Source organism: Clinocottus analis, unplaced genomic scaffold, assembly GCF_023055335.1.
Source record: "Clinocottus analis isolate CAN_PGR_092001 unplaced genomic scaffold, fCliAna1.0.p SCAF_11, whole genome shotgun sequence".
Taxonomy (NCBI): Eukaryota; Metazoa; Chordata; class Actinopteri; order Perciformes; family Cottidae; genus Clinocottus; species Clinocottus analis.
Window position 1 is genome coordinate 15,426,013 of NW_027175832.1, and position 27,533 is coordinate 15,453,545.

The 27,533-nt window shown below is 38.8% G+C and overlaps 4 protein-coding genes across 4 annotated transcripts; 3 read left to right on the forward strand and 1 right to left on the reverse strand.

Annotated features, from left to right (window-relative positions):
* Positions 1-432: 432 nt before the first annotated feature.
* On the reverse strand, positions 433-1,649 carry LOC137802740 (apolipoprotein D-like). Its single transcript, XM_068600828.1, has 4 exons — positions 1,497-1,649; positions 1,252-1,373; positions 805-890; positions 433-689 (listed from the first exon to the last, which is right to left on the reverse strand). Exons 1-4 carry the CDS (start codon positions 1,614-1,616, stop codon positions 433-435), a joined length of 585 nt encoding a protein of 194 aa, XP_068456929.1. The 5' UTR covers positions 1,617-1,649.
* A 5,198-nt stretch (positions 1,650-6,847) lies between these two features.
* On the forward strand, positions 6,848-8,261 carry apoda.1 (apolipoprotein Da, duplicate 1). Its single transcript, XM_068571421.1, has 4 exons — positions 6,848-6,964; positions 7,556-7,677; positions 7,790-7,875; positions 8,026-8,261. Exons 1-4 carry the CDS (start codon positions 6,848-6,850, stop codon positions 8,259-8,261), a joined length of 561 nt encoding a protein of 186 aa, XP_068427522.1.
* A 1,160-nt stretch (positions 8,262-9,421) lies between these two features.
* On the forward strand, positions 9,422-14,326 carry LOC137782144 (COP9 signalosome complex subunit 9). Its single transcript, XM_068571273.1, has 3 exons — positions 9,422-9,610; positions 10,538-10,610; positions 13,732-14,326. Exons 1-3 carry the CDS (start codon positions 9,512-9,514, stop codon positions 13,767-13,769), a joined length of 210 nt encoding a protein of 69 aa, XP_068427374.1. The 5' UTR covers positions 9,422-9,511; the 3' UTR covers positions 13,770-14,326.
* A 3,191-nt stretch (positions 14,327-17,517) lies between these two features.
* and2 (actinodin2) lies at positions 17,518-22,638 on the forward strand. Its single transcript, XM_068600919.1, has 6 exons — positions 17,518-17,566; positions 17,658-17,768; positions 20,113-20,157; positions 20,488-20,651; positions 21,121-22,017; positions 22,249-22,638. Exons 1-6 carry the CDS (start codon positions 17,518-17,520, stop codon positions 22,636-22,638), a joined length of 1,656 nt encoding a protein of 551 aa, XP_068457020.1.
* Positions 22,639-27,533: the final 4,895 nt, after the last annotated feature.

The window sequence follows — 27,533 nt, forward strand, 5'->3', positions numbered from 1 at the left end:
GCAAAGAACAATCTGGCTGTTTAGCATTGCCAGAGAAGATTTGGCACATTTTTCATGGGCGTAACCCACATAATCAGATGTGCTGCTCATCTCAAAAATGCATGTTTCTTACTTTGTCTAAAATATATTGACAATAGAGAAATAATCTACCAAAACATTTTCAAACTTTGATTAGAAAGCAGGAGAGAAGCTGAACTGACGATTATTTTAGATTTAAAAAAGTTGAGGCAGAAATCCCACTAGCAGTTATTTGGACTTAACTGGACAAAGAAGATGTGCATGTTTCACACCGATTATTAAAAAGTGTATGAAATGTGAGTTGTAGTACATATTTGCCTAGTTCTGAATAAGCCCTGTGGGTCTAAAGACAAAAACACATCACAACATGCATTTGTTTTTACAGGTTTATTGCATTGACTTCACATAAGGTAGCTACAGAGTGGGGCGCATCTCCTTCATGGCGCTGCAGTAAGTCTCATCCTGGTTGGTGGGGACCATCTTGTTTACGTCGATGCCAATGGAGGACAGGATGCTGTGCAGCTCCTCGACGGTCTCCTCAGACAGAGTGGACTCTCTGCTCAGGATCCAGGACAGCTCGATGCGGAACAGGCCGAAGTCGGTGCAGCCGTAGACCAGAGAGTGACCCTCGTAGTCGGTGGACAGCACCCAGTAGGGTCCAGGAGGAGTTCCTGCAGGAAAGGATATTATGTATACATTATATACACACACACACACACACACACAGACGTAACTACTCAGATTGACTTACAGAACTTGAATATAGTTGTAATACAACTTCTTTACCATTAAAGGAGACCTGCAGCTTGGCAGGCTCGGAGGGGTTCTTGACTTTAGCAGAGCCGACGATAGAATTAATGGTTCCATCATCACTAAGAAAAAAAGATAACAAATTCATTTAGTTGTTTTTAATTTTTTTTTCTAATTTCACTAAATCATTTTCCTTCATTAACTTGAAACAGTGTTGAAGATCAGTTGGTGATCCTGTGTGTTTATGGTGCAGGGATTTGGGCCCAGGATTCCATCAAAGGGATGTTTTTTGTGGAATTGCACAAAAATTTCAAAGATAAATATTTGAATTTGCTCTGATAATTATTTCAACAACTGCCGAGTACTTTAAGTTTCAAATCTCATGAGTTTAAGCAGTACCTTTTTTTCTTATTTTTCTTAAGAATAGGAATATATGCAATCCCTAAAATCTGAAATGTATGCATTTAGGCAGCACGCACTCACAGCAGCTCACTGTTGAGGACCCCGATGACTCCAGGACTCTTCAGACTGTAGGTGGCAGTGCCGCACTGGCCTTTCTGGAAGGATGTTGGCAGCTTCATGATCTCATACCACTTACCAATGTACTGCAGAGGAAACACAGGATTTCAACACAAAGAAAACGTTTACTTTTTGTTCCAAACAGGCAAGGTCGTCACACTTTAGTTACATAATGTAGTCGCAGAAGCAAAGGCAAGTCAATCCTTAACCTTGGAAGCATCAAAGTTGGCCTGAACAGCTGGTTTGGGACATTTGCCGAACTTCAACACCTGAGCGCTCGCTGCCAGAACAGACAGCAGAGTCAAGAAAATCCCCTGCATGGCCTTCATCTTTATCACCACAACCTGCAGAGAACAGACAGAAAGATTATTGAGACAGGTCGCTCCTGAAAACTCATATTTGAGAGAAAGAGCATGAGTTGTGGAAGAGTTGTGGCTGCAGTCTCTTCACCTGTATGTAATCTGCGTTACTACCCGTGTGCAGCGCATTCAGTTCTGAGGATCTTTTATAGATTTAAGGATCCTCTTGATCACATTCTGCAGCCCCTCCTCTGATGTTTACGAGTAAAAGTGTTGAGGAGTGAGAGAGTTGGCACCTGTTCAAATAAAGACACTGTTCAAACAAGACTCACACTTCCGGTTCTTTGCATCTACATCGTATTCATCTCACTCCATTCATTTGAATAAAAACCAACTTCTTGTTTCATATCTTTCTTTTTTTTACAGATCAACCTTGGCTAAAATCAAAGACAAGTGTGAAAATGACCCACAGAATGAATCATTAGTACAAACAAGATCCAAATATCTCAGTGCTCCACTATACAGAAAACCAGTATCAAAGCAGCAAAGCTGATTCTGTGAATTAAAGAAATGCATTTTTCATGTTATGGAGTTGAGAGGCCACATTTTCCCTTAGATTATTTGCATGTTTTAAATATTTTATATTGTCTCTAGAAGTGTGTATTCACGTACTTCTTGCGGAGGATTAGTTTGATGAGAAGACCAATACCAGTCTCAAATCTGTCTGGTAAATTGTAAGCTAGCAGTTGGTTAGCTTAGCATAAAGACTGGAAACAGTCATCCTGAATCAGCTTAAGGCACCCTTAAAGCACAATGAACATGCTCCTTAATCCATGCAAAAACCAAGGGGAGACTTAAAGTACATTTTATCACCCGATTTAATAACCACAATTTGTTTTTGTCCAAAGGAAACAAACCAATTAAGTTTGAGTGAGCACTAAAAAAAAAAAAAAGTTCATCTTCAGATAGAGCTTCGCTATCATTTTCTTCCATTTTCATGCAGTCTATACGGTAAACTAAGCTAAGCTAATAGCCCACTAGCTTTGTTTGAACAACGATAGAAGTGGGATTGACTTTTTTTTATTGAAATTTTGGCAAGAAAGTAAATAAAAGGTTTTTACAACGTGACTTTAGCCACTGAATTTAAAGAACCAGGGTTAATATCTTACCAGGAAGAACATCAAAGGAAGAAAGGTTCAGTTTTTTTTAATCAGCGACGACAAACAACATTAAAGTTTACTCCAATAGTGTCAGTCTTCCAAACATTAAGTGCTGTCTCAGAACAACACTTTTCCCCCACTTGTACAGACCTCAAGCCACCTTAGTGTTCACTAAATCCCACACACGTGTGAGGAAAGATTAATTGGGCACAGATGCATCTGGTTTTGTTGATGCTCCCACAGCAGCTCCCTCTGCCTCTGTATTCACTTTTAATCCCTGCGCTGCTTTCACAAGGTGCTGCAAGGGCCTCGTAAACCACTTTGCACTGGAAATGAGTTGTGGCTGATGCAGCCTGTAGTGGTTTATCAACAGCACATATGTAAAATAAAAAAACATTATCTGCAGAACACAACATACTCATGAAAAAATTGAATGTTTAGATATAATTATAAGCAGCAATAGAGGCATTGACATGATCGTCAGAACTGCAGTACATCCTGATAAACAACTGCTTTGAGTTTAATTGTAATTGGTTAATTATTACTTTCAATGTATTATCTACATCCTGATAATGTGTGGTCTGGCAATGAATTAGAAGATAAACTATTGTCTCATAATAATTGAAAACGGTTGTCACAGCAGAAATGATGTAATCTCTTTTTTAGAAAAGGGTTTTTACATCTTTGTCAAAAAAACATTCGGAGGCAGATATGTCCTTTGGTACGAGGCCAGAGTTTTAGTTTGTGAGAGATGAAAAGATCACCCACCACATTTATTTAAATGTCTTGCTTCTTGCATTTACCAACGCCACACTGAATACTAAACACCACATACAAATTCATATTAAATCGCAAAGCATATACTGTTTTAGCGGTTAGTATACAAAACTAAAGTTAAATCAATATTGCCTGTGGCAAAAATATATTAAAAATGTTATCGTCCAGTTTACTTGCATTCCTCTGATACTAAACCGAAGCAATACGTCTAGATACATTGATCTTCGTTGCAACATAATCTGCAATTAAAGTGTTTTGTTTCGGATGAATGGAAAGTAAAAAAAGATCACTCAGCGTCTCTATCGATTGTCGTTGGGTTTTTTTCCACTGGTACAGTCAAAACAGAGTATGTTCATCTGAGAAGTCGCCTGTGATCCTCCAGTGGGACACATTCTCAGGCCTGTTTCCCAAAACCATGAGAAATATAGGCAATAGGATTATTATCTTTGTTCAAGGATAACCATTTATTGTCTCATCTTAACCAGACAGTCACCTCAGTGTGGTGATAACTAACCAGTTTATAAACAATGAATAATGTATTATTTGTTTCATGAAGCAAATGTTAAATAAATGAAGTGTACCTTATGAAATACAATAAATGTTTAGCTACATTTTAATCCAGTGTAATGATCTAATATATATGCTTCTTAAAAAAAATTCTATGGAGCATGACGTGCTTCTTAAATCGGCACAAAAGCCGGGGGTGGGGGGGGGGGGGCAACAGAGGAGGATTCTTTCTCCTGGGATGGACAGACATGCAACAGATGTCATGTGTACAGAATGAACAACTTCTTTACAAGGAAGGTCAGTTTTTAAGATTATTTCTTCGATGAATAACTGTAACGTCCTTTTTTGCATGTTGACCGTCATCTCCTGTCACCCATTTAGTGCAGATTGTCTAATAAATAATTCCAGCTACCAGCAAATGTGCATACATCAATACAGCACAATACAAATACCATTGAACAAATGTACAACAGTTTTTGTTAAGCTTTTTCTTTTGAAGTACAGTAATGCTGCACCGATTCTGTAAGAGGCTGTCAAGTCAATTTAGGTGAAAAGTCACAGATGGTGTTGTTGCTTCTATTGTACCTCAGCAGCAGAAGGAAACATTCCCAACGTCTATGCGTGTATTAGAGTCTACACTACAGCATTTTCACTTCTTCAGTGTGTGTGTGTGTGTGTGTGTGTGTGTGTGGACACAGGTGTCAGGACCCCAACATGACCCATGCAGTCACATTCATGTTCCTGTTGCACGTTTATCCCACAAACTCACATTCTGCTCTGTGTCTTGGATGTGACAGTAGTTAGAGAAACACTGATTAACTGACTGATTGATTGTAAGTTATGTGAGTTAAATCATTCCTCTTCCTCTTCCAATCAGGCTTTTCTTATAGCAAACACCTGTGTCGAAGCAGGACACGCCGAGGTAACAAACAACATTCATTGATCATCTACTGGTCAGTCAGGCTCATTGCCTCATGCATGGAAAAACCTTCAACTTCAATGATGAATCCGGGTGCAGCTCACAAGTCATTCCTCTCTGCAGTGTATGAGCTCTCTTCTCTTCTTTAATATAACCTTGTTTGTAGACTGTGGGGCTTTGTGTGAAAGCAAAGGGCATTTCATTGGCAGTGTTTGGTTTAATCTGAGTTAAGTGTTAAACAGCTGTGGTGTACTGCACCAGGACATTCACATATTTCAATGCTGAGCTATACACTGAGAACCTGATATTTAATTCTGTACACATTTTATGTGTATTTTGCTGCATTTGGACCATGAGCGCCGCCAAATTGTTTTAATGATGGATGGATGAGCTTGACTTTTTGAATTAATTGATTAAGTTGGCACAAGTTCATGTAGTTGAATCTGTTCACATTGCCAGGATAAAAAAAAAATATTTTTTTTAAGAAAGAAATGAAAATGGTTAGTTTAACGAAGAATGATGAATTGCCAAAAACATTTTAAAATAAATAAATGTATATTTACTTTGACAGGGTTCACAGCTCAATGTGTATTCCTCTGCAGACACATGCCATCAAAAAAAGATGCTCTTGAACTGTTTGCTGCTGCACTAAGTGGACTTGGCCTGAATCCTGATGACTGACAGAATCAGAGCCGCCAGTCAGGCTGAAAACCAACACAGAGCAACAGAGAGGATTCAGCTCACAGCACACTGAGTAAAAAAGGTCAGGCAAGGGGAAAATATGTGGCTGTAATAATCACGAGTGTCAAACATTATGAGATCAATGCCACAAGACCAAGAGTCTACCTCGGAGGTTATTATCTCATTTGGTAATTTAGTTATTCAGGAATGCTCTGATTGCACTAACACACCGTTGTGAAGACATGTCACACTGAGCTACAGATGTCAACCAGTTGTTGGCACTAGAAGAAAAAGTCAGAAGATCGCCAACGCTTGAACAATTCATCCTGTGGATGTCTGAATCACGTCATGGGAATCCATTAAATAGTTGTTAAAACATTCCACTTCAAAATACAAATGTGAGCCTTGTGGTATAACTACCGTAGATGAACAGTCGGGGATCAGCAAAGTCATTAAGATTTATTGTCTGGGGAAGATGAAAGTATGTAGAAAATGTCTTTGCAACCCATTCAATATTAGTAACGGTCGAAAAGACCGACATTACCATCTGTAGAGCCATGTCGCGAGCCAGAATCTAATTCATCAGTTTTTTTGTCCAACCAAATCGAAGTGGGACATTTCATTTCCAAGGTTAGAAAATACATGAAACATATTTCCCTAAGCCTCAAACTTTTTGTTGAAATACCAAAATTCACGTTCCTGCCCACCGAAACCAGAAGAACATCCAGATTGTTCAATAACATTTCGACTGCTGTCTCACCCATGACTCCACTTTGCTAATAGTTTACTTCATGTCTGAAATAAAGCTGGCTCTACACAAAGACACCTATTGATGACACAACGTCGCAGTGCTGCAAAACCTCACGGAGAGCAACGTCTCTCATTCAAATAACAGAATTTGTCCGAGGGAGAGAACATACATCTGAACCAACAAGACACGGAGGTAACGACATATATTAGGAGAAGTAATAATAATAGAATGGCAGGTCACTCACTCACAACTTTTTAAACTCTTGGAAGGAAAAATTGTATTAATTAGCCTAAATTGATGTTGTATTTTGTTTCGTTGAAAGATATTTTACAGGAAAATGTTTGAAAAGTCATCTTTTACATTTAAAATACTTACTTTTCATGTGAATACGTGTTATTTAATAACTTTTTATGTTGTGAAATCCTTGTCCTTGTTCCAATGCAGGTAACAAAGGCCTGCCTCGACTATGAAGTCATTTTTTGTTGTGGTTTTGGTCTTCATCCTCCCGCTCATCAGGGCTCAGGTTCCCCATTGGGGTCCATGTCCAGAGCCAGCGGTTCAACCGGCCTTCAACCTCAAACAGGTACAAGCTACTTCCAAGGGAAAATGATCAATACATTGACAGGCTGGTGGTCAGCGGTGTCCCATGGAGGTAGATGACACAAACACCTTTTTCCCTTGTGATATCTCAAAAAAGATGACAAACTGTATTTTTCTACAAGAACCACTGCTATAAGTGTCTCCTTTTCAAAATGTGTCAATCATGATAATAAGTAATGTTAATTATATCTTTTATAATAATGTTGAAAACTACTTTTTAAATTTATACATACTGCTTGATTATTATTATTGGTGCATTAATGTACTAGTAGCATTTTACTGTTAAAGTTCTGTATACACTAGGTTGTTTAATCTATAACAAACAAGCCTGCAAGGAAACTAAGAACACTGTTAAACAAAAGTCGTGGAGTAAAAATGTTATTAACTTTCTTTCAAATGTAAAGTGAAGTGTAAAGTATCTCAAATGGAAAATTGAAGTCAAGATTGTGTTGAAGTACAGTAATTGAGTAAAAATATTTGTATTGACTCCACTAAAGCATATTGATTTATTCATATTCGCCACTCACGGCGCTCTGAATTGTCTTTGTGCTCGTGTGTGTCTTTGCCCTCACAGTTCATGGGAAGATGGTTTGAAATTGCCAAACTGCCGGCTCAGTTTGAGAAGGGCCGGTGCATTGAAACCAATTTCACTTTGAAGACCGACAACTCCATTCGAGTGGTCAGCTCTGAAATACTGTAAGTCCTATCAGAATTTTCTTTGTGCAAATATGGAGTCGAGAGTAATATTTTGTGGTGTGTCAATGCCATCTTAATCTAACATGAAATTTGACTGTGCGGAATAAAACAGAAAAGCAGAGCTGAGGAAAATCGAAGGGACTGGAGTCATAGAGGATATAAAGAACCCGGCTAAACTGGGAATAAGTTATTCCTACGGTGAGAGAGACATTTCACAATCAATTGACAATGTTACTGGACTTCTTAACATAAACATGCCTCCTATTTTTTCCTCTTTGTGTCAAACCAGAAAAAAACATTGTAGGTGATCTGCTTTTGATATCTGTGTCGTGCTCCTCACTGTTATAGTCCTTCCCTACTCCCCTTACTGGATCCTGTCCACTGACTACGTGAACTCGGCCCTGGTGTATTCCTGCACTGACATCCTGAGGCTTTTCCACGTTGACTTCGCCTGGATCATGGGACGAACACGAACCCTGCCGGACGCCACCGTCGAGAAAGCCATGGAGGTCTTCGCAAAGAACAACATCGATGTGAGCAGGATGATTCCCAGCAGGCAGAAGGACTGCGACAAATTTCTTTAAGCAGCGATAGCAATGCAGCACAAGATGGTGCTGTTGTTGACAGGAGAGAATATGATTTATTATCTGTTCCATACCAATCTTAGACTCAACTCAGTTTTTCAACTTTCCTGTCTGTTTGGGACGAACATATTTTTTGTGACTCATATTGGAATCAAATAATATTGAGTGTATCTGATGTGTTGAACCACAAACCTACAGGATCTAATTAGAGTCAATAAAAGTCAGTGAAACTTACTCATCTTGTTTGATTCTGTGCAGCATCTTTTTAATCAAAACATTGTGTCTAAACATCACTGTGCAGGATTTCTACAGCTCATAGGTACTGTGTATCAGTCAGAAACAAAAAGTGATTTGAAAATATTTTCATGAAAGGTTTTACATTACCTGTAAAACTATTCAAACTACAGTCCATTTAATAAATGGTTACAGCTTGATATCCTAGTAATTGTCTTTAAGTGGTGAAACATTTAATGTCTTGAGACATTATTTTCCAATCAATTTTATCCTGAAAAAACTTTAAGTTAAAGGTTACCAATAATGTTGACATTATGTATAAAACAAATGGTAGGCTACAGTACTAAACTCCAAGTGACATTGATTGTAGTATTGTAATGTGGTATGGAACCAAATGCAAATTCAAGTCAATTTATATAATATCAGAAATTGCATATTTGCTTTAGGGGGCTTTCTGTCCACATATGACACCCTCTGTCTTTTGTAGAAGAGGAAAAAACTCACCAAACAAACCTCTTTAATTGGGAAAAAATGTAAGAACCCTGAGTAAAAACAATCTATATGACTAAATGATACATGTGAAAAACAGGAATCCAGGAGGATGTGTGGGAGTGGTCATAATAACAACAACACACACGTTGTATTTATATTATTAAGTTGTTAACCTCACAACATGTTGGTCGATGTGTTTTATTTATTCATTTAATCATTATTTTGACAGCATTTTGCAACAGCTCAAATTCCTATTGGAAAAGTTAAAAAAATAAAAAATAAAAATGAAATGACAAACAGGCTTCCTTTATAATGTCTGGACTACATACATATTACAAAGTGGGTGTATCAAATAAGCGATGACTCGATTGTCCCCTTTATATTTGACCTGAACACGGAACCTTTATGTCTTCACTCGACTTCCACGTCGGATGTATTTTGACCCGACACTGCGTTAGCTCGGCTGTGTGGCGCTTTTTCAGCTCCTCGTTTGATGAAAGTCGATCAGACCACGTGTTTTATCGATGCCACTAAAGGACCAGTCCAACTCGACGGTCGCCATGAAACCAGCAGTGGACGAGATGTTTCCTGAGGGCGCGGGACCGTACGTTGATCTGGACGAGGTTAGCTAACTAGCTAGCGGGCTAGCTCGTCAACTCCTGAATATAGTAGTAGTTAGTTAGCTACGTATAAACGATGCAGCTAACTGTATATATATATATATATATATATATATATATATATATATATATATATATATATATATATATATAATTTGCAAATATTATTTAAAAATTTCTATTCGATTCAAATTTCTTTAGTGGTGTTTTTTTTTTATTTCTTTCTGGAGGAATTCAGTTTTACAGACCTGTCGATTAAAATCCACTAATTTGTTAATTGACTATATCGTTTAAATGTCTAATACAATTTCTTTGGTTGAGGGTTACTCTATAATTTCTTCTTAATATATATGTATATCTGTATGTATGTATGTATGTATGTATGTATGTATGTATGTATGTATGTATGTATGTATGTATGTATGTGTCAATATATTTTTTGCACCAAACACCAAGCCAAACTCCCTGGTGTTTACCTTTGTTGTGTTTGTATTTAATCTGGATGTGTATTTCTATCTTCATGTAAATAGTTCTGTGTTTCAAATGCATTGAGAGTAACTTAAAGTCAAAGTCAAATACCTTTTTAAAGGGTGTTCTGATACTTGGCCAACAAAGTTGATTCTGTAATATTTTCAAGTAATCAGGAGAAGCCAAATAAAATGAAAGATGAACTAAACAAAGTTTAACAAAAAGCTGCCTCTTGGAATGACAAGCTGTCTGCAAGTATTTATAAGTAGGGTTAGCATTATACTGTGTATACCATCACATAAGAGTACAACATATGGCTCTGCCAATTTCTGTTTGGCCACAACTGAATTATAATGACAGATGTATCCAAACGAAATGTGAGTATTAGTAATCGGCTGTTTTCATGGCTGTCTTTCTTGGATTGAAGTTGTGCTTCTGAGCTGCATGTTTGTTCTCTGGCAGGCTGGGGGAAGCACAGGACTGCTGATGGACCTGGCTGCCAATGAAAAGGCAGTTCACCTAGATTTCTTCAATGGTAAACTAATTATTCATATATATATATATATATATATATATATATATATATATATATATATATATATATATATATATATATATATATATACACACAAGCCATTCCTTAACTTTTCTCCACAATAAAACCATTAATCTACTTGAGCCCCTCCTAAAATTTTTGAGAAAATAAAGATATTGTTACTGTGTAAGTAAGGCCAATACCTGCACATAACATAATAATCTAAATAAAATATAAAAAATACCTCTTTGTGATACTTGAGTTGTGTATATATATTATAATCTTGTCAGACAATTCAATATAGACTTGGTTGATTTGATAAAAAAAAAGTGTAAATATTTTATACACGGCAATTAGAAGATAAATTGAGTCAGTTAAGCCAAGATTAAGTCATATTTGAAAGTATTCTATGCATATAATTATACATGAAATCAATGAATTGTGAGCCAATTGCCATAATGTACTGGCACATCGATGCTAAATAATGGATAATCATACATTGAGCTAGTCACCAAAGATACATTTTTCACTGAAATGCTGCAGACCAGTGCGTGTCCAGCATTTCAACAATGCTTCATGTGCCTGGAGTTGACAACGTTTATTAGTCTTGTTTTTGCCGTCATCTGGGAGGAGTTGGGGGGCCACAGTTCACATGTTCTGGACACTAGAAATGCTTTCTTCAGTTGGCTTTTGCTCAGCTAATCTGGAGTGAACTGAGGTGTAGTCCGTCATCTTCAAATAGAGAATAGTCAGGGCAGATTGAATCTATTAGTACATGAGGGTTATTTCACTCCTGGGTGTCAGAGCGCTGCTGGTTTAACAGCGGGACATCTCCTTACTGGCCCCAAAACATTCCTTTTACCCCCGCACCGCTTTTACTAACTGTGTTTTATAATGTAGTGTGATCTCTTGTCCTGAGGCGCGGCTACATCAAACGTCCACAACTTCTTGCCATATGCGACACAGATTCCACGCAGACTTCTCAGCAGGAGCTCTGTGGATGTGCTTTGTATGAGGCTAATTTAGGGTGGCAGCCTTTATTCCCTTCTGATAGAGATGTGTACCACTTAACTGTCTCCAGTCGCATTGAAAGCAGCTTCCAAATCCCCTGGCCTACATTTATAAAGGGATTTTAAATGTTGAACAATCAGTGTCACACTGGCTCGGTTCTTTCACAGTCACAAAAGTGACAATTTGTGCTAATTAGTGTAATTTCCCACTGAAATATTCAGGCTGCAGCGGTTTTGTGGAAAAATACCTTTAGTGTGTTGCACTTGTTTTGGTTTGGTCCTCATGTTTGTCAGGGATTTTATGAATTGTTTTACTTTCTAGGGAGGCTAGCAGAAAGCTGCAGTATAATTGAACTGCTACTGCAAGTGAAACATTAATTAATCTTTTTGAAACATTTGTGTATTATCGGGTTTAAAATACAGCATGAACACTCCTGGCTCAAATTAATTCATCACTAAATACTGTCGTCAAAATACTTCATACAGGGATATTTTGGTGCTTTCATCTTTGTGGCAACATTTTGGGAAAGGTCTTCTTTTTCCTGTTTGAACGTGAAAAATAAGCAACGACAGCATTTTGGCTAATGGCATATATAACTTCAGGAAAAACATATTTACCCAGCAGTCACCTGAGTGTACATTGTAGGTAATGTATTGTTGGTTTTTGTGAAGGCTTTAATTAGAGACAAAATGTTGTTTTTCTGCCAAGTGCTGTCTGATTTCTATGTTCTGAGTGTTTGATGACACCTTTTAAAACAGTAGTCTGGAGGACGTGTGTATAACAAACGCACTGCAAATTCTTGTGTAGTCTGTACAAAATGTACTGTATAGACTGACTGCAGACAGTACTTATCCAGCACAATAGAGCACCACTTAAAGTGTATAAAGAAGTACACAGGGATCACTCAAAGTTTTTTTATTACATTTTTATTTTTTACTAAAACTAAGATATCAAGAGATTAGCTATGAATACAACAAGCGCCAATTCCTCCCTTTTGTTTTTCCCACTATGAAAAGATTAGTTGATCAATCTATTGACAAAACATTTTCGAGCATTAATCTTTCAGGAAAAAAATGTAACAAACACAATGCTTTATTGTCTTATGGGATCTAAATAAGGTGTATTAAGGTTTTAAACTTCTGATAAAACACAATCATTCAAGACAAAATATCACCTTGAGCTACAAGGAATTGTGACGTTTCTTTTTTACAATATTTTCTGACAACTCAAACAATTGAGGCAGGAAAATTGAGATGATTTTCATTAACAATTAATCAGTTGATTTTTCTACACTAAATTGATTCATTGTAGTGCAGCCATCTGCGCCTAAGGAAGAAACAGCAAACGTGGCTCAGACCCCTAGTGGAAGAAAGGGGTTGTCACAGTAACGAGACAATTTTTGCTTAGAAAATTATGAATTAATCCACAAAAAAGTTGCCAACTCATTTTCTTTTGACTAAATGTTGCAGCTCTAGAAAACAAACAAAAGTACATGGAAGGACACGTATCTAAAACGTCAATGACAATAGTAGGAAAGCATATTTTTCATTATTATTTTTTATTATTGGATCATAGTGATTGTTAAAGCGCCTGTGGGTGGAATTTGGTGGGATCTCGTGGTGTTGTTTTAGACATCAACCATCTGAGTACGCCTACACTTACTCCTCCCTTTGCTAAATCACGGTTACGACGTTCCCTACCACACTAACACTACTTTAGGAGCAACAAAAGTCACACGGTAACTGGCAGTACTTCGGTTTTGCAACTCTGTCAATAGATCCTAGAAATCCGACGCACTGGCCCTTTAAATGAAGCTTCCTGCATACACAGAGGATGTGGCACATATTCCCATGCATGTTCATACACTTCTGCCGCTGACCTCTGACCTCACAAACTGTCAGGCTCACAGGAAGGCCGTTCTGCAGAGTCCTCAGCAAGTGCATTCCCAGATCCTTTTACTTTTATCACCCTGCACCACTTCAACCCTCTCAACCTATAACGCTTTATGAGAACATGTCTGGCTTGCAAAAACATTTGAAATACAGCCAGTGATTCATAGTCTGGCTGTCATAAGACTGTAGTTTAATAATTGCGTTTTTTGTTTCCACAGATTTTGAGGATCTGTTTGATGATGATGACATCCAGTGACAGAGACTTCAGAGTTGATAGATTGTATTTGCACCACTCCACATCTTTCTTTTTGGGTGGAAAGCAAACCAACCATTTTCTGTCTAATTACATACAATTTCCTGTCATAGTTGTCCTAGTTTCAGGCTTTTTTTTAAAACATCCTTAAAAAGTCGTCACCAGCTCCAGATGTTGCGAAATTCTTAGGATCCCAAGGATTCTTCATATATGGTATGTTAGAATTATGAGCTTGTATTGTGCTCATGTCTTCGACTGCTTCTGAACTGGATTGCAGGTTTCAGTGCGCTGGAGAACACCTGCTAGGAACGTAATTATACATGTGATGGGCAGAGGCTCCATATGCTGTCGCCCTTAAACATGCTGCAGATGGCATATGATGAATGATGTTTTTTATTATTTGAATGACTGTGTCTGATAGTCTCATATGTTCTGCGTTTGGTTTTATATCTGCATTGTGTCCAATTGTGTCATAAATGTGCACAAAAGTGTACAGTATGTGCATCTACACTTGTATTTTTGTGATCAAAAAACAATAAATAGAGTAGTGTATATATGAAGCCACGAGTGTGTCTGATTGTCTTCATTCAAAACAAAAACACAATTTATTTGTATCGCTTAATATCAGCAATCACAAATTTGCCTTAAGAGAGTAGAACATACGACATCCTCTGTCTTTGGACTGAAGAAGAAAAGAAGAAACGTCAGGGAGAGCAACTTAGAAAGGATCCCTCGCCCAGGATAGAAGTTCAATAGATGTAATGTGCACTGAAAGAACCACAAGACTTATTTAAACTAATAACAGTGGCACTGGAAATACTAGAATGCTAATTATAATAAAAGTAGTAACAATTAACCTTTGACCTTTACCAAGTTGACAATTTATAAGGCAAATTATAGGATATTAATTATACTGAATTGTCCCGTTACCATGTATCTTAAAACTTCTAGATGTACAGTATTGTACATAAAAGTAAACCCGAGGAAACTTGAGGATCCGCCAGCCCTCAGAGTGACTGTGATCAACTCCAATACTACAGCCATAAAAATAAAAAATAAGATATGGTAGCTGACAGAGATGCTCATATGACAGAGCCTGGGCAGATTTTGCATTAATATGTGAGTGTTTATAGATTAAATCACTACAGTCAAAAAGAAAATTGTGTCCAAAATATGCGCGAAACCAACCAAGTTTCTGAACCTATTATTTTTCATTCTTAGTTTGTCAGTCAGATATCATATAGATTTTATCTTCTCTGAAGTGTTTACTGTTTTATGAGAGATTCCCTCAATACGAGTCGCCTACCAATGAGAATGCTGACGTGAAGGTAAATAATATTTCTACTTTTGGCCAACAGCATATTTAGGTTTTATTACGATTCAGCACAAGACTGATAAGATGCTTCTGAAGAAGACAAAATGCAAACTGCAGGTTTTCAACGACTCTGTTGTACAGAATCAGCAAAACAGAGAACTGTGCTGTCAGCATAGAAATGTCCAACAGTTATAAAGAAGACAATGGTTAAAACCATTGATTGTGCTTTTACTAGCAGTTTACACAAAGTACTATCTGATGGAGTTTTGTAGCATTAAAACCACTTTAAGGCTCAAGGAACAGAGCCAATTAACAAAAGTGTCTGTAATAGCAGGAAACTTTATTTGAAATGCTTTAAAAAGTTGTTATAAACCTGTCCATACACAGAGGAACAGAAATAATACTTTTAGCAGAAAGAAATGGCGATTGTGGAACGCTGGACAATGTTAAGATGAATCCGGATACGGTTATCAATCATTTTTTATAATGTATATGACTTTAACAAGACTAAGAGTGTAAGGCCGTGCTAGCAGCTCTCTGAGGCTGTACCAAGATGCAGCGGTGCGTTGAGCTAGATGTTAACGCGCCCTGCTAACATGCTATAATGTTTCCCACAGTCACCGTCTTAGTTTTGTGTGTTCAAATGCCAACGTTTCTTACAATGACAATGCTAATTTAGTACAATATTTCCCATGTTCACCATCTTAGTGTAGCGTGTTTGAATGCTAACATTTCTTACAATGACAATGCTAACAGGGTGTAATGTTTCCCATTTTCTGCTCTTTGACGGTCAAGAGCAGATACTTGACAACATAACTTTTTAATTATTAACACTCACAGTTTGAGCCCTTTCTGGTTTATTCGTATGCAACATGCAACTTCAACAACTACTTAAGTGCGAACATAAAAGCGTCTGACAAGGATCACCATTTTAACAAGGGTCTGCATTTTTAATGAGTTTTTCTTTCACATGTAGCATGAGATGCTTTATGGGTTCTTAGCTCAAATGTTTGTATAGCATGATGTCAGAGACAAACTGTATGAACACACAGTGGAAGATGATGCTGAAGGCAGAACCATTTTGATTTATGTTTTAATTTAATAATGTCAATAGGAATCACTTAAAGTGGAATTGTATGGAAAATGATTGTAACAATATCCACTTTTCATTGTTTTTATTTTTCAATATCATTCAGTTTATAATCAACCTGAACATGTTTGGAAGATGACGGTTGAGGTGTCGCTGAATTCATATCACTGATACTTTTGTCGAGGCTTTGGGAGTGCGTTGCAAAACAAGGTTGCGTGAACACAGATCTTGTGTATTTACTTGTATTTGTTGCTTAGGTATAAAGGTAGAAATACCTTCAAATGTTGCCTGTTGGGTTGGTTACACTTCTTTTCAGCTATTTTCCACATCCTTTACAGGCCACGTGGCACAATCCAAGCATCAGGAGTTTGTACCAAACTAACAGTGCTGCTGGCATGCTGCTCTTAATGGCCCCGCACATATACAGCAGCAGCAGCTTCATTAGTGGCCTCCCTATCCTAAGGAATTTAAGCTTGTGTTGTTAGATAAAAAACATGCTTGTGAAAGAAAAACTGTTCAGGGAATGCTTAAAAGACTACTATTTCTCTCTTACACTTGTAAAGTTTTTGAAAAAGAGAAACTATCATTTTTAATTAATGTCTTTGGTCGGCACAATGATAATCAAATGACACTTGTAGTTTTTCCCTCCAACAGCAGCTAACTCCTTACAGCTCCTTTATGAAACAAATGAGTAACATATTCAAAGAGGGCGAACATTTGTAAACATTATCAAAAACGCTGGTGCACCTTATGTTTGGATGTAGCATTGCATCACTACATTTAAATGAGTCACGCGCCTGTGATCCTAGACACACGTTTATTAATACTGATGCAACAGAGTAGATATTTCTGAATTTTCTTTTTTTCATTCTTTTCAGTCAATTTCTTGTAGCGATGAAGCACTGGAATAAAAACAGGGAGTTTTATGGACTGAGTACCGAAGGTTCTAGTTATATAATGCCTGTTATTTACCGCTTGATTCTGTGTTATGTATCTTACATCAGGACTACCTTCTTGCTCTACTGTTTCCACTGTAATATTTATCAGCACCACCTCGATAGCCTCAGGCACTTCGTTATAAATCTGCTCTCTTGTAACTGAGACCTCTTGCTGTGGGGATTTACCAGTTTCTAGTTTTAAAGTTTGTGCCCACGGAGCCCACGGACATTTCAAATCTCAGAATCGACCCATGTCTTGGATATAATGCCCTCTTGCATGTTGACCACAAATTCCAAACCCGTGAGGAAAGAAACACGGCGCTAAATGGCACCTTGTTAATCTTTCTGCACTCAAAGCTGTCGTGCTGCTCAAATCTCCTAATTACAGGACCCCTATTGGTCGGACGGATGGCAGCACAGGAGCCAATCCTGGAGCGCCTGCCAGCATGCCAGAGACGTATGACATGCCTTTTTGTTTTTAATGATCAATGGGGCTCCTTTAAAATGTTGCGCTGCTTGTATGTCCCATAGGTAAAGGTTTTCGACAGTTCAGGCCACCACAGTGCAGCAAGCCCCCTCCCCCCCTCGAGAAGCTCGCTCCAGAGAGCCACTGGGTCCAGAGGTGATCACAGGAGGTCAGAACTTCAGCACCTTTGCAGGTAAGAATGCTCCACGTTGCTAAAGTTTATATATGTGTAGTTCATAGAGCCAAAGCAAACTGCCTGCAACTCCAACGGCCTTGTCTTTGGATGACAGTGGCAAAGTTTTCAGATCTATGAGTGTGAAACAGAAGACGAAAATCTCTCTTTTTGAGCACAGTGGCTGTGATTCATCAGACAGAAGTACATTTCAAGCTTTTGGCTGCTTGATTGTTCAGTTCAGTTCAGTCATTTTATTTGATATTCTGACATTCATAACTGAAGTCTATTTTCTCTCAGTAATCCCTGAAAAAAAAGCTCTATTACAGCCTGTCCCCAATCCTTTCTATTGTCTTGGCATCAGTCATTTACATAAAAGCTTTCTCTTTGTTCCGAGTGTCATTGTCTTTCATTTCTATATCAAACAGTTTGCTGAAAAAACAACCAGACAAACACGTCTCGTTGCCTTGTAATTCTAGAGTATAATGCTAGAAGTTCATGCTGTATTCAGCACCCTCAAACACAGTTCTGTTATTACTCAGTGAATCAGTGAATACCAGTGAATATTGTTTCTGTCTCTTTACCCCAGAAGCACATAAAACAGAAAATGGCCCGTGTTGAACGACCATCGCTTTTCCTGATCCACACCGGATTCCTGTTAGCTATTGTTTTACTACCAGGTGAGACTTGATCTACAACTTTTAACTGATTCAAAATGTATCTATGACTTTATTTGATCTTTGGCGCAAATATTTAGTTGAAATTGATCATTTATGGCATGCGGGGAGTTGTCCCTTCACTGAAGACACTAATGTATTTTGGGGAATCTAATGACCTGAAGTATCATCGAAATTCACATTCTACAATGATACTTTAGTTCTGAATTTTTGAAAAATATATTAGAAATATTTGATGTTTATCCACAATAATAATACTTGATGCAGTGATACTTTAAACACTATTTAGACCAGTGGTTCCCCACCACTCTGGTTTCAGATCCAAAAATCCTTCAAATGAAACAATCTGGGATGGAAATAATATGCTTTGGACTAAAACGCATAAAATAAAAAGAATAACCTGTGAGAGGGGATTGCAGGTGGACATACAAGTGCCTTTTGTGTCAAATAAATCCGTTTTATTTTCTTTTTAAAGCCTTTGTTGAATTTATTTTTGGCAGCGAATGAAAGCAAGTACAATACTGTGGTACTTGCACTCCGCTTGAATGAGACCATATTATGTGATCTGCTAGTCAATGGAGTAGAGGAGGGAAATAATGTGTTTTCACTTCACAACATTCACCTGACAAATCAGATATACATTTTATGTTGGAAAAAGTAAGAGTTTCTAAAATATGACACAGTTCTTATAAACAACCCAACAGAATATAGTATAATGTAGCTAAAGTAACCTCCACTTTGATTAAAATGCTACTTTTACATGAATGTATGAGAGATCATATATACTAATAGATATACATACAATCATAACATGTACAACAATATAACAATCACATGGGTTGTTTCTATACACAACACATAATTTTACATTTTACTCTTTAAGTACATTCTTCTGATGATGTACTTGTGATTAACTGAAGTGTGATTTTGAATAAAATACTTGTACTTGTATAATTAATAAGTATAGGATTTAAGTACTTTTTTTTTCATTCTGGGCTCATAACCTGAGTCTTTCTTTAATCCTGTCTTTGTCCCTGAGCATTGGCACATGAATCAGCTGCACATATTTATAGAGACACCATTACCTTCATCTCTTTAATACTAAAATACCATACCAATGCTAACATGCTGATGTGGAGGCAGCCTGTAAATCTTTCTAGAGTCATAAAAAGAAATGTATACCTGCACTCTCGGGAGACTTTCCACATTAATAACTTTGAAGGACCGAAGTTTCCGACATAATCAGCTGACTTGGCTTGTTTTCTCATACTCGTAAACTTCTGAAGGAAACTCCTGGTGGAGCAGAAGACACTCCACATGTGGAGATGTACGCAGACATGTCCCATCCCTCCCACCTTCCACTTCTACAGTGTATTGGTAATTGTTTTTTTGTGAGGGCTCACTCTTTGTAGTTTTACAGGTTAACTTTTAAGAGGCCCCCGGTAGCGGCACATGCTCCGCCGGTCTGGCTCAAAGCCCAACAGAGTGTGCATGTGGCGGTTTGCAGGAGGAGGGGGTGTTTAATCTGCAAGATGCTGCCTGTGCTGGGGCGCCAGAACCCCAGCACCTGACGAGGGGCTTATTAGCGGGTCAGCATTTCCCCTGGTGTCGAGGGAAAGCTCAACATCTGGTCCCAGTCAGCTAATGTCCCTGCTGCTGCTAATGTGGCTGCTGCTTGTGTTTTACAGAGTTTCTGGGGGCCATTCCAGTGCAGCAGCACAGAGAGGAGGAAGGTAAGGACCTGCGACGTGGCATGTGGGACACGTATGCTGTTTTGAGTGGCCTTTAAAACTTAAATCATGGCCAGTTATAAAGAATCATTCAACTAGTCTTTCTTTCTTCTATTCAGCCCGAACGCGCGACATACATTTCATGATTAGTGGTCACAAGTATAACACTCCCTTGTCTCTGCCTGTAAATAGGAAAAACATCCATACATAAAAATACACATATTCTATACTGCCCAAATAAAAACACATCTATTGGATCTGTACACAGCATTTGTAAATTCAGACTCCAGCACACTTAAGTTAGTTCACTCTTTCCCTCTCCTCTCACCTCAGTGCCCGCAGTGTCACAGGATGACACCCTTGAGGTCATGGAGAACTTGAAGACGCTTGTTCGCAACAGGAGAAACTCCCATGTCTTCGCTGTGCCTCAGTTCAAACGCCTGCCGGACTTCTGGGGATGGTACAAGTACTTCATGCAAAGTCACAACCAGGAGGGAGTAAGTGGAGTTTGTTTCACATTAATTATTCAGTTTGTCCCAGTGAGGATTATAAAACACTGCTTGTTTTTTTTTTCCAGCCAGTCTGCATTTTGAAGAGAGTATGTCACCCATTTATGAACGCCAGAAAAATACAGCTTTTGATGATGACAATATGAAAGTACAAATATGCCATGACCCTCTTAAAATGCAAAATTGCTCTGCAATGCAAGTCATGTTCCAACATGACTTTTCAGTCCCAGTGAGAGCTCTGTGGTTGACAAGTCTGGCTGTATGGATGAGTAACAAGTCTGTGAGCTGGAAAAGAGAATTTCTCCTCTGAGAATTTGTGTGAATGTCGCTTTGTCTTGAGCTCCACACAGTCTTTTAGTTCGATTTTTTTTGTTCAGTTGTACTCTCTGTGGGGTGTAAGTCATATGGAATCAAAGCAAATTCATTCATTTTGTCCCTTTTTTAACCAATATTTCAGGTTGAGGATCTGGATCGTCTGTACATGACCTACCTGCAGAACAAGCACAGGTCAGAGGAGGGCCCAACTTTCAACCACTACCTCAAGCACCTCAGTGAAATCTACAAGTCATGTGCCGATTCTGAGGATCCAGAGTGCATCTCTGAGTTCACTAGCAAGCCAAAGGCTGCATTGGTGATGCCCGCCCCCATTAAGTCTGCTGCCGTCAGGATGTGCAACCCTTACCTCGACCCCTACTGCCTCTTCCCCCCCGCCCCTTATGCTGCTGTCTCAGAGCCTGAACCAGCTCCAGCCATGGTGCCAGCCCCCATCTTCACCCCCATGTTGCCCATGCCTATGAAGAGCTCCACTGGCTTCTACTACTACGCCCCTGTCCTGGAGCCTTTCCTGAGCGCAGGTCAGAGGTCTGAACTGCTGAGGATCTGCAACCCTGAAGATGTGGAGTGTCTGCAGTATCACCTGAGAGCAGCTTACGGCTACCGCCCAGCTACTGGCCCAGCCCCATCCTACGCCGCCCTCAAATGCGACCCCAAGGACCCCTACTGCAATCCCCTCCTGGTCCAAAAAGCCCCCACCGGCTTCTACCACCTTCTCTACCCCAGCTGTGACCCAGAGGTCGATCCCCTGTGTGTGACCAAAGTCGCTGCTCCTGCCCCTCTCGCTGGAGGAAAGGCCCCTAAAGAGCAGCACTGCAACCCACTCTTTGATGGGGGCTGCAACCCCCTGACCGCCACCAAGCTGTCTGGCCTCACGAAGCCCGTGCTGGAGTACGCGCCCCAGGACGCGCCCGCACCTCCTGCTGCTCCTCCGGCCTGCGACCCTCGCTACGACCCATTCTGCATGCTGGCAGCCGCCGCTGCCCTGCGCAAGCCTGCGCCGCAGATCCCCGAGCACCAGGTCTGAATTTGAAGTCCTGCTACTAGGAATCAATAGCTAGATGTTTTGATTAATCTAGTGTAGGCTCTATCTTGCTCGTTGAATGGTTCTTATAATTGTCTATTCTTTTTCCTTTGGCTAATTAAATGATGTAGTGAAATTAAAAGGGTGTCGCATAATGCTTTCACTTGCTATCTATGATCTGCTTTGCATCTGTTTTGAACCAAAAACATCAATCAATCAATCAACCAGGTCCGCTACAAGCTGGGCGTCCGTGGCCAGACCAAGGAAGGCTACGACTGCTATGTGCACTATGACAAAGACTGCACCCCGGTGATGTCTGGCCTTGAGGCCAAGGCCGACATCAAGGCTGCAGCCAAACCCTTCTGCCATCCGTTCGACCCCAACTGCGGCAAGTTTTCTGGACCTACCGGCGTTGAGGCCCCGAAGACAGCCAAGGACGGCATAATCCTGCCCGATCCCGACTGCGACCCCGAGATCGACTACAACTGCCGCCTGCGTCGCGGCGAGCCCGCCTCTGTCGCCGATGAGCCCGCCGCTGCCGACGAACCCGCCAAGGAGGCCGCTGTCCCACGCTTTGATGACTTCCTCAGGGGAGTCATGAGCCAGCACCAGAAGTAACAACAGATTCAACATCTACCTGGCAGAAATGGAGCTCACCCTGTAGTTTATGGACTTCATCGACCGCAACCTGTCGCGATGTCATCAATATATATCACTTAGTTTTACAAATCTATACAAACCATCAGCTCTTAAATCGTGAATCAGTGTCTTAATTCTTGTCTGTTTTTGAAAAAGGGGAACAATTCAAGAGAGCCAAGCAACATAGAACATGTGAAACTTGTGTATTAAATACTTTATGTGTGTATGTTTGTAGAAAAAGGTCGTACGTATGTATAGATGTGTGATAGATTAGGGGTAATTCAAATTTGTGTTAGTGGGCAAGAATTTCTCTATGTTGTACATTCTGTTTCCATTTGAGTTACCCTATTTAATGTTTTTCACATTTTTCTGTAACTCTCAACCTCATAATGCTTCGTCCGTTTCGTTTTCATGAAGTTCTAAATAAAAAAAAGATCTGAAAAACAGGATTTTCTTTCTTGCGGTGAAACACTGAGGTCATAGAAGGAGATACAGGCAAATGATGATGCTGAAGTCTTATTCATCCAACAAACATTCTGAATGTGTTTCACCATGTTAGAGTGATATCACCTCACACTGCAATTACAGATTAGAGGCTAGAAGGGTGAGTACAATTTAAATCACAAAACCAGACTGCTTTAGCTATGCAGTCAGATTCAGTTTAGTTTTTTAACCATTGCTACAAATACTCCAGTAAATGGTGGTAACTTGGACATTGTGGTGCTTCATAAAATGTCTGCACATATGCTATAGCTGCTTTGTGACACTGCTTTCTACAAACTGTCACAATTGTCATCATGAAAGTAAATGGTAAAAAAAAGGAAATTAATCATTAAATAATCAGTATTATTTTACCAAACAATCGAAGATGCTCTATTGACTATCACCTCCGTTTATCTCAAACTAATTGTTAACCTTAAAACATCATCCGTAAAATAAATAGTATCCCAGATTTTTGTCTCAAGATTGGGGTGAGTCACAATAGTGTGAGTGTGTGAAACATATTTGTCCCCACAGTTTATGCTCAAACACACTGATGCACAAAACTAGAGTCCACTGTGCGGCGTGTATGAGCCAAAAGATAATGATCTGCATGTCACACACAATGTAACAACATGATGCATCATGCCATATTTGTGGCTGTCAGTATTGAATATTTGTTTACTAGCTGATTGTGACAGAATGCAATCACAAATTCAGCCTGTGGTTGATAAATAAGCATATTAAAAAAAAAATCCTTTAAGTAATATGAAATGATGAACTGTTGTATTGTCCACCCAGAAGTTGAATCATGGTATTATATAAATGAACTGCAGCTGATGGCGACCCAGACTGCACTCTGCTTTTCAATAACCAACATTTCAACAGCTCCAGCGCACAGCGGTCCCCAACGAAACCTGCGCTGCTGCTGTTTTAAAGACAGATAACACACAGCCGGGCCCAGTAATGACTACCTGAACACAACATGCCTTAAAAAAAAACCTATGGAGGTGTGTTCCTTATTGCAGTTGATGTCTTGTAAAATGTTGACTTGTGCCAAGTTCTCCTGTCGTACAGGTATTAAAACTGTCTGATGCGAGACACACTTTCAGTTTTATTCTAGTTCAGTTTTTATTATGTATTCTGAGCATTTCATGCTAAGTGTACAAATTAAGCAGAGGGGGCTTGTATCACTCTGTGTGAGTAATTTGCTGCATAGAATACCAACGCTATTTATATAAAGTCTTTTAATTTGCTTTAGATCAGTGGTGGGAAGTAACTAGGTACATTTATTGAAGCACTGCACTTAAAGGGACGGCTCAAAAATACATATTTATCCTCTTACCTGTTGTGCTATTTCTAAGTCTAGATTGTTTTAGTGTGAGTTGCCTATAGCTTTAGCAAAATCAGGCTCAGATATGATCGTCTTCTCTTCGATAGTGAGGGACTATGTGGCACTCAGCATGTGATGTTTAAAGGGCAAACAAAATGAATTTTAAAAACTCAAGAGCAATGGATGATTTCCCATCACCGTGGGCATCCTCTAGCACTTAGCATGCCTGAATGGGAAGCAACATTTTGATAGGATGAACTAATAGGTATACTCAAATGGACATATTTGATCATAAATATGTTGACACAGGGAAACATGTGCATCCAGGTTAGACTCAAAGAGCAACCTCTATCATGGGGAATACTTTTAAAGGGCCACGTTTAGTCCAGTACTGTATTTCAAGGTCCCACATGGGCTTTCCCTAATTTATCCCCTCTAACATTTTGGAAAACCAGGGGTCGGTGTTTCCAGTTGTTCCAGCCGTGGCAGTATTGGCCCATTTGGATGTATTATTTTTAATGCAGTGTTTTATTTTGCAAAATAAACTGAATTTGGACCTGTTTAAAAAATTGTGCTTAAGCAAAAATAAAGAACTGTAGGTCAGTATTTCTTTAAGACAATAAAAAAGGCGATCGTTTAAAAAAATCTAAAATCTTACAAGAAAATGTTGAAATCAGGTCTTATATTTGTAATTTGCTTCATTCTGCTTCAATCCGATAAATGTATTTTGTTATACCAAGAGAAAATCCTTTTGGAAATCAGATAAAATGCAGATATGTTTCCACTTTATTTTGGAGTGAACCTTCGTATTTACATGCAGTCTCCAGCAGGTGGCGCTGATCTCCTTGGGGCGTCAGCGAGTCTGTCTGTATGTGCTGTCACAACTGTCTCATTAAATGAATCAGCTCTTAAGGCCGATTTGTCAGGTAAAATCATATTTACCTGACAGATTTGGATAATTGGATAAATTGAATAATTGCTTTTGCATGTGATGGCTCAAGTAATAAAAGAATGTGTCAAAGTTTTTGAAAGAGTACCACAAAACACGCAAAATTTCTGAGAAATTAAAGTCTGCTGTGAAAAACAAACTAACTGAAATTCTCATTAAAAAACTGAGCCATGAAAAAAAAAACTGTGATACAAGTTAGACAGATGATGGATTAACATGTAAAACCCACAAAACACGAGTTAAATCATATTTATCTCAGGAGGATACCGATCCAACGTTAGTTAGACTCGGTTGCAGGTCAAGACTTGTCTTTTTTTCTCGACAATACTGAACGATTTATCTAAGATGAAGGTTTGATATCTTCAGGTGAGATATTGTAAAAGCCGCATGAAGAGTGTTTGTTCAAAATTGAATTTCATCGAAGGTCGTCCCGGGGGAGCAGAGATCAAACAGTGTGAAGAGGAGAAAGAGAAAATGTTTGGAATCAATTTCACGCCTCCCTGAAGAATAATTGCTGTGGATTTTAAACATTATGATATTAAGTTAAGCGCCTTTCAGTTTGTCTCAGTGGAACGCATTTAGTCTACTGGTTTTATCACGGCTGCCCCGTTTTGTGTTAATTACTAAAATACAGATGAATTTATCTGCTGTGAAATACCTTTTCTTGCCTGCTTCTGTAATTTAGAAAGATAGCATGATAGAACTAGCGATAGACAGACAGACAGATAGATGGGTAGGTAGATAGATAGATAGATAGATAGATAGATAGATAGATAGATAGATAGATAGATAGATAGATAGATAGATAGATAGATAGATAGATAGACAGACAGATAGATAGATATGATAGATGGATGGATAAACAGATAGATCGATCTACAGATAGACAGATAGATAGATAGAAAAAAAGAGGTCCAGAAGATTTAATTTTCTTGTGAAAAAATATATATTCTCTTCTTAACGAGCGGCCATTTATATCCTGAATCCATCTTTTTTTACAGAGGCATTACTGACCAAACTAATGGACAAAACATGTATTAATAACTCACATGGGAAATGCACTTTTCTGTACTACAGAAATTGAGCCAAAGCTTAGTGGGTATTGGTGTGTTTGAGGTCTGTGACTGCAATATAACGCAAGCGACTGCTTTCTCTTTTCCTGATCCTCGGCAATGCTGAATATGAGTGAGGCGTTACAGTGAGAAGGTACAGCAAATTGACAGGGGCGTGTATAGAAATCTGTAGGGACCCTTGCTACAAGTGATAATTATGTTTTGTGGACTGATCTTTGCTCTGTATTATATTTGCTATTTCAGAGAGATGATGAAAAATGTAAATGATTAGCTGAGTGGGAGAGCAAAAGTTGTGTGAGGGAAGCGAGTGTGACAGGCAGAGAGAGTGAGTCATTTGAAAAGGTCAGCACTGTGGAAGCTCTCACTGTGTTTTTGAATTAAGTGATATAATTAACTATTTTTCATATTGATGTGTTTTCAGCTGTAACTTATTTAGAACAGAGATTGTTCAAGGTTTTTAAAAAAAAAATAAGGCTCCAAGTGTTTTTAGTTGATCATTTTATGTGGCAAAAGTAAATGTAGTCTTTTGCCTCAGTGCAGCTACACATGAACCAATATACAGTACAACTGAACCTCTGTTATCGTGTTGTCCATATCAACATTCATTGTGCTTCTAAGCCAGCGGTAAGTCACAGCAAGACCTCAAACATGGAGAGAATCCCCACAGAGATTCAACAGTGCTGCTTCTGTTCCTCAAATCTGTTTTCCTGCACAAACATCCTCCCTAATAAATCTGGCCTATATTTTTAACCAGAAAAAAATGCCTGCAGCTTTGTTGGGAAGTAATTGCACCAAGGCTTTTTTAAGAGCTTCTTCCTCTGCCAAGAGGCTTTAGCCCACGAGACTTTTAGTTTTTTAGATTATACAGCGAGTGTATCGTTTCATCAGATGAATTTAAGTTTATTAAGCATATACTTTTTGCTGCTGTGGTTGGTAATATTTGAGGGCTCAGAGGTCCCATTGGGGTAGACAAAGTTTGATAGACTGAGAGTGTTTCTTTGTTGCGATAGGTTACTGTTGGTCACTTTGCAAGTGTGTA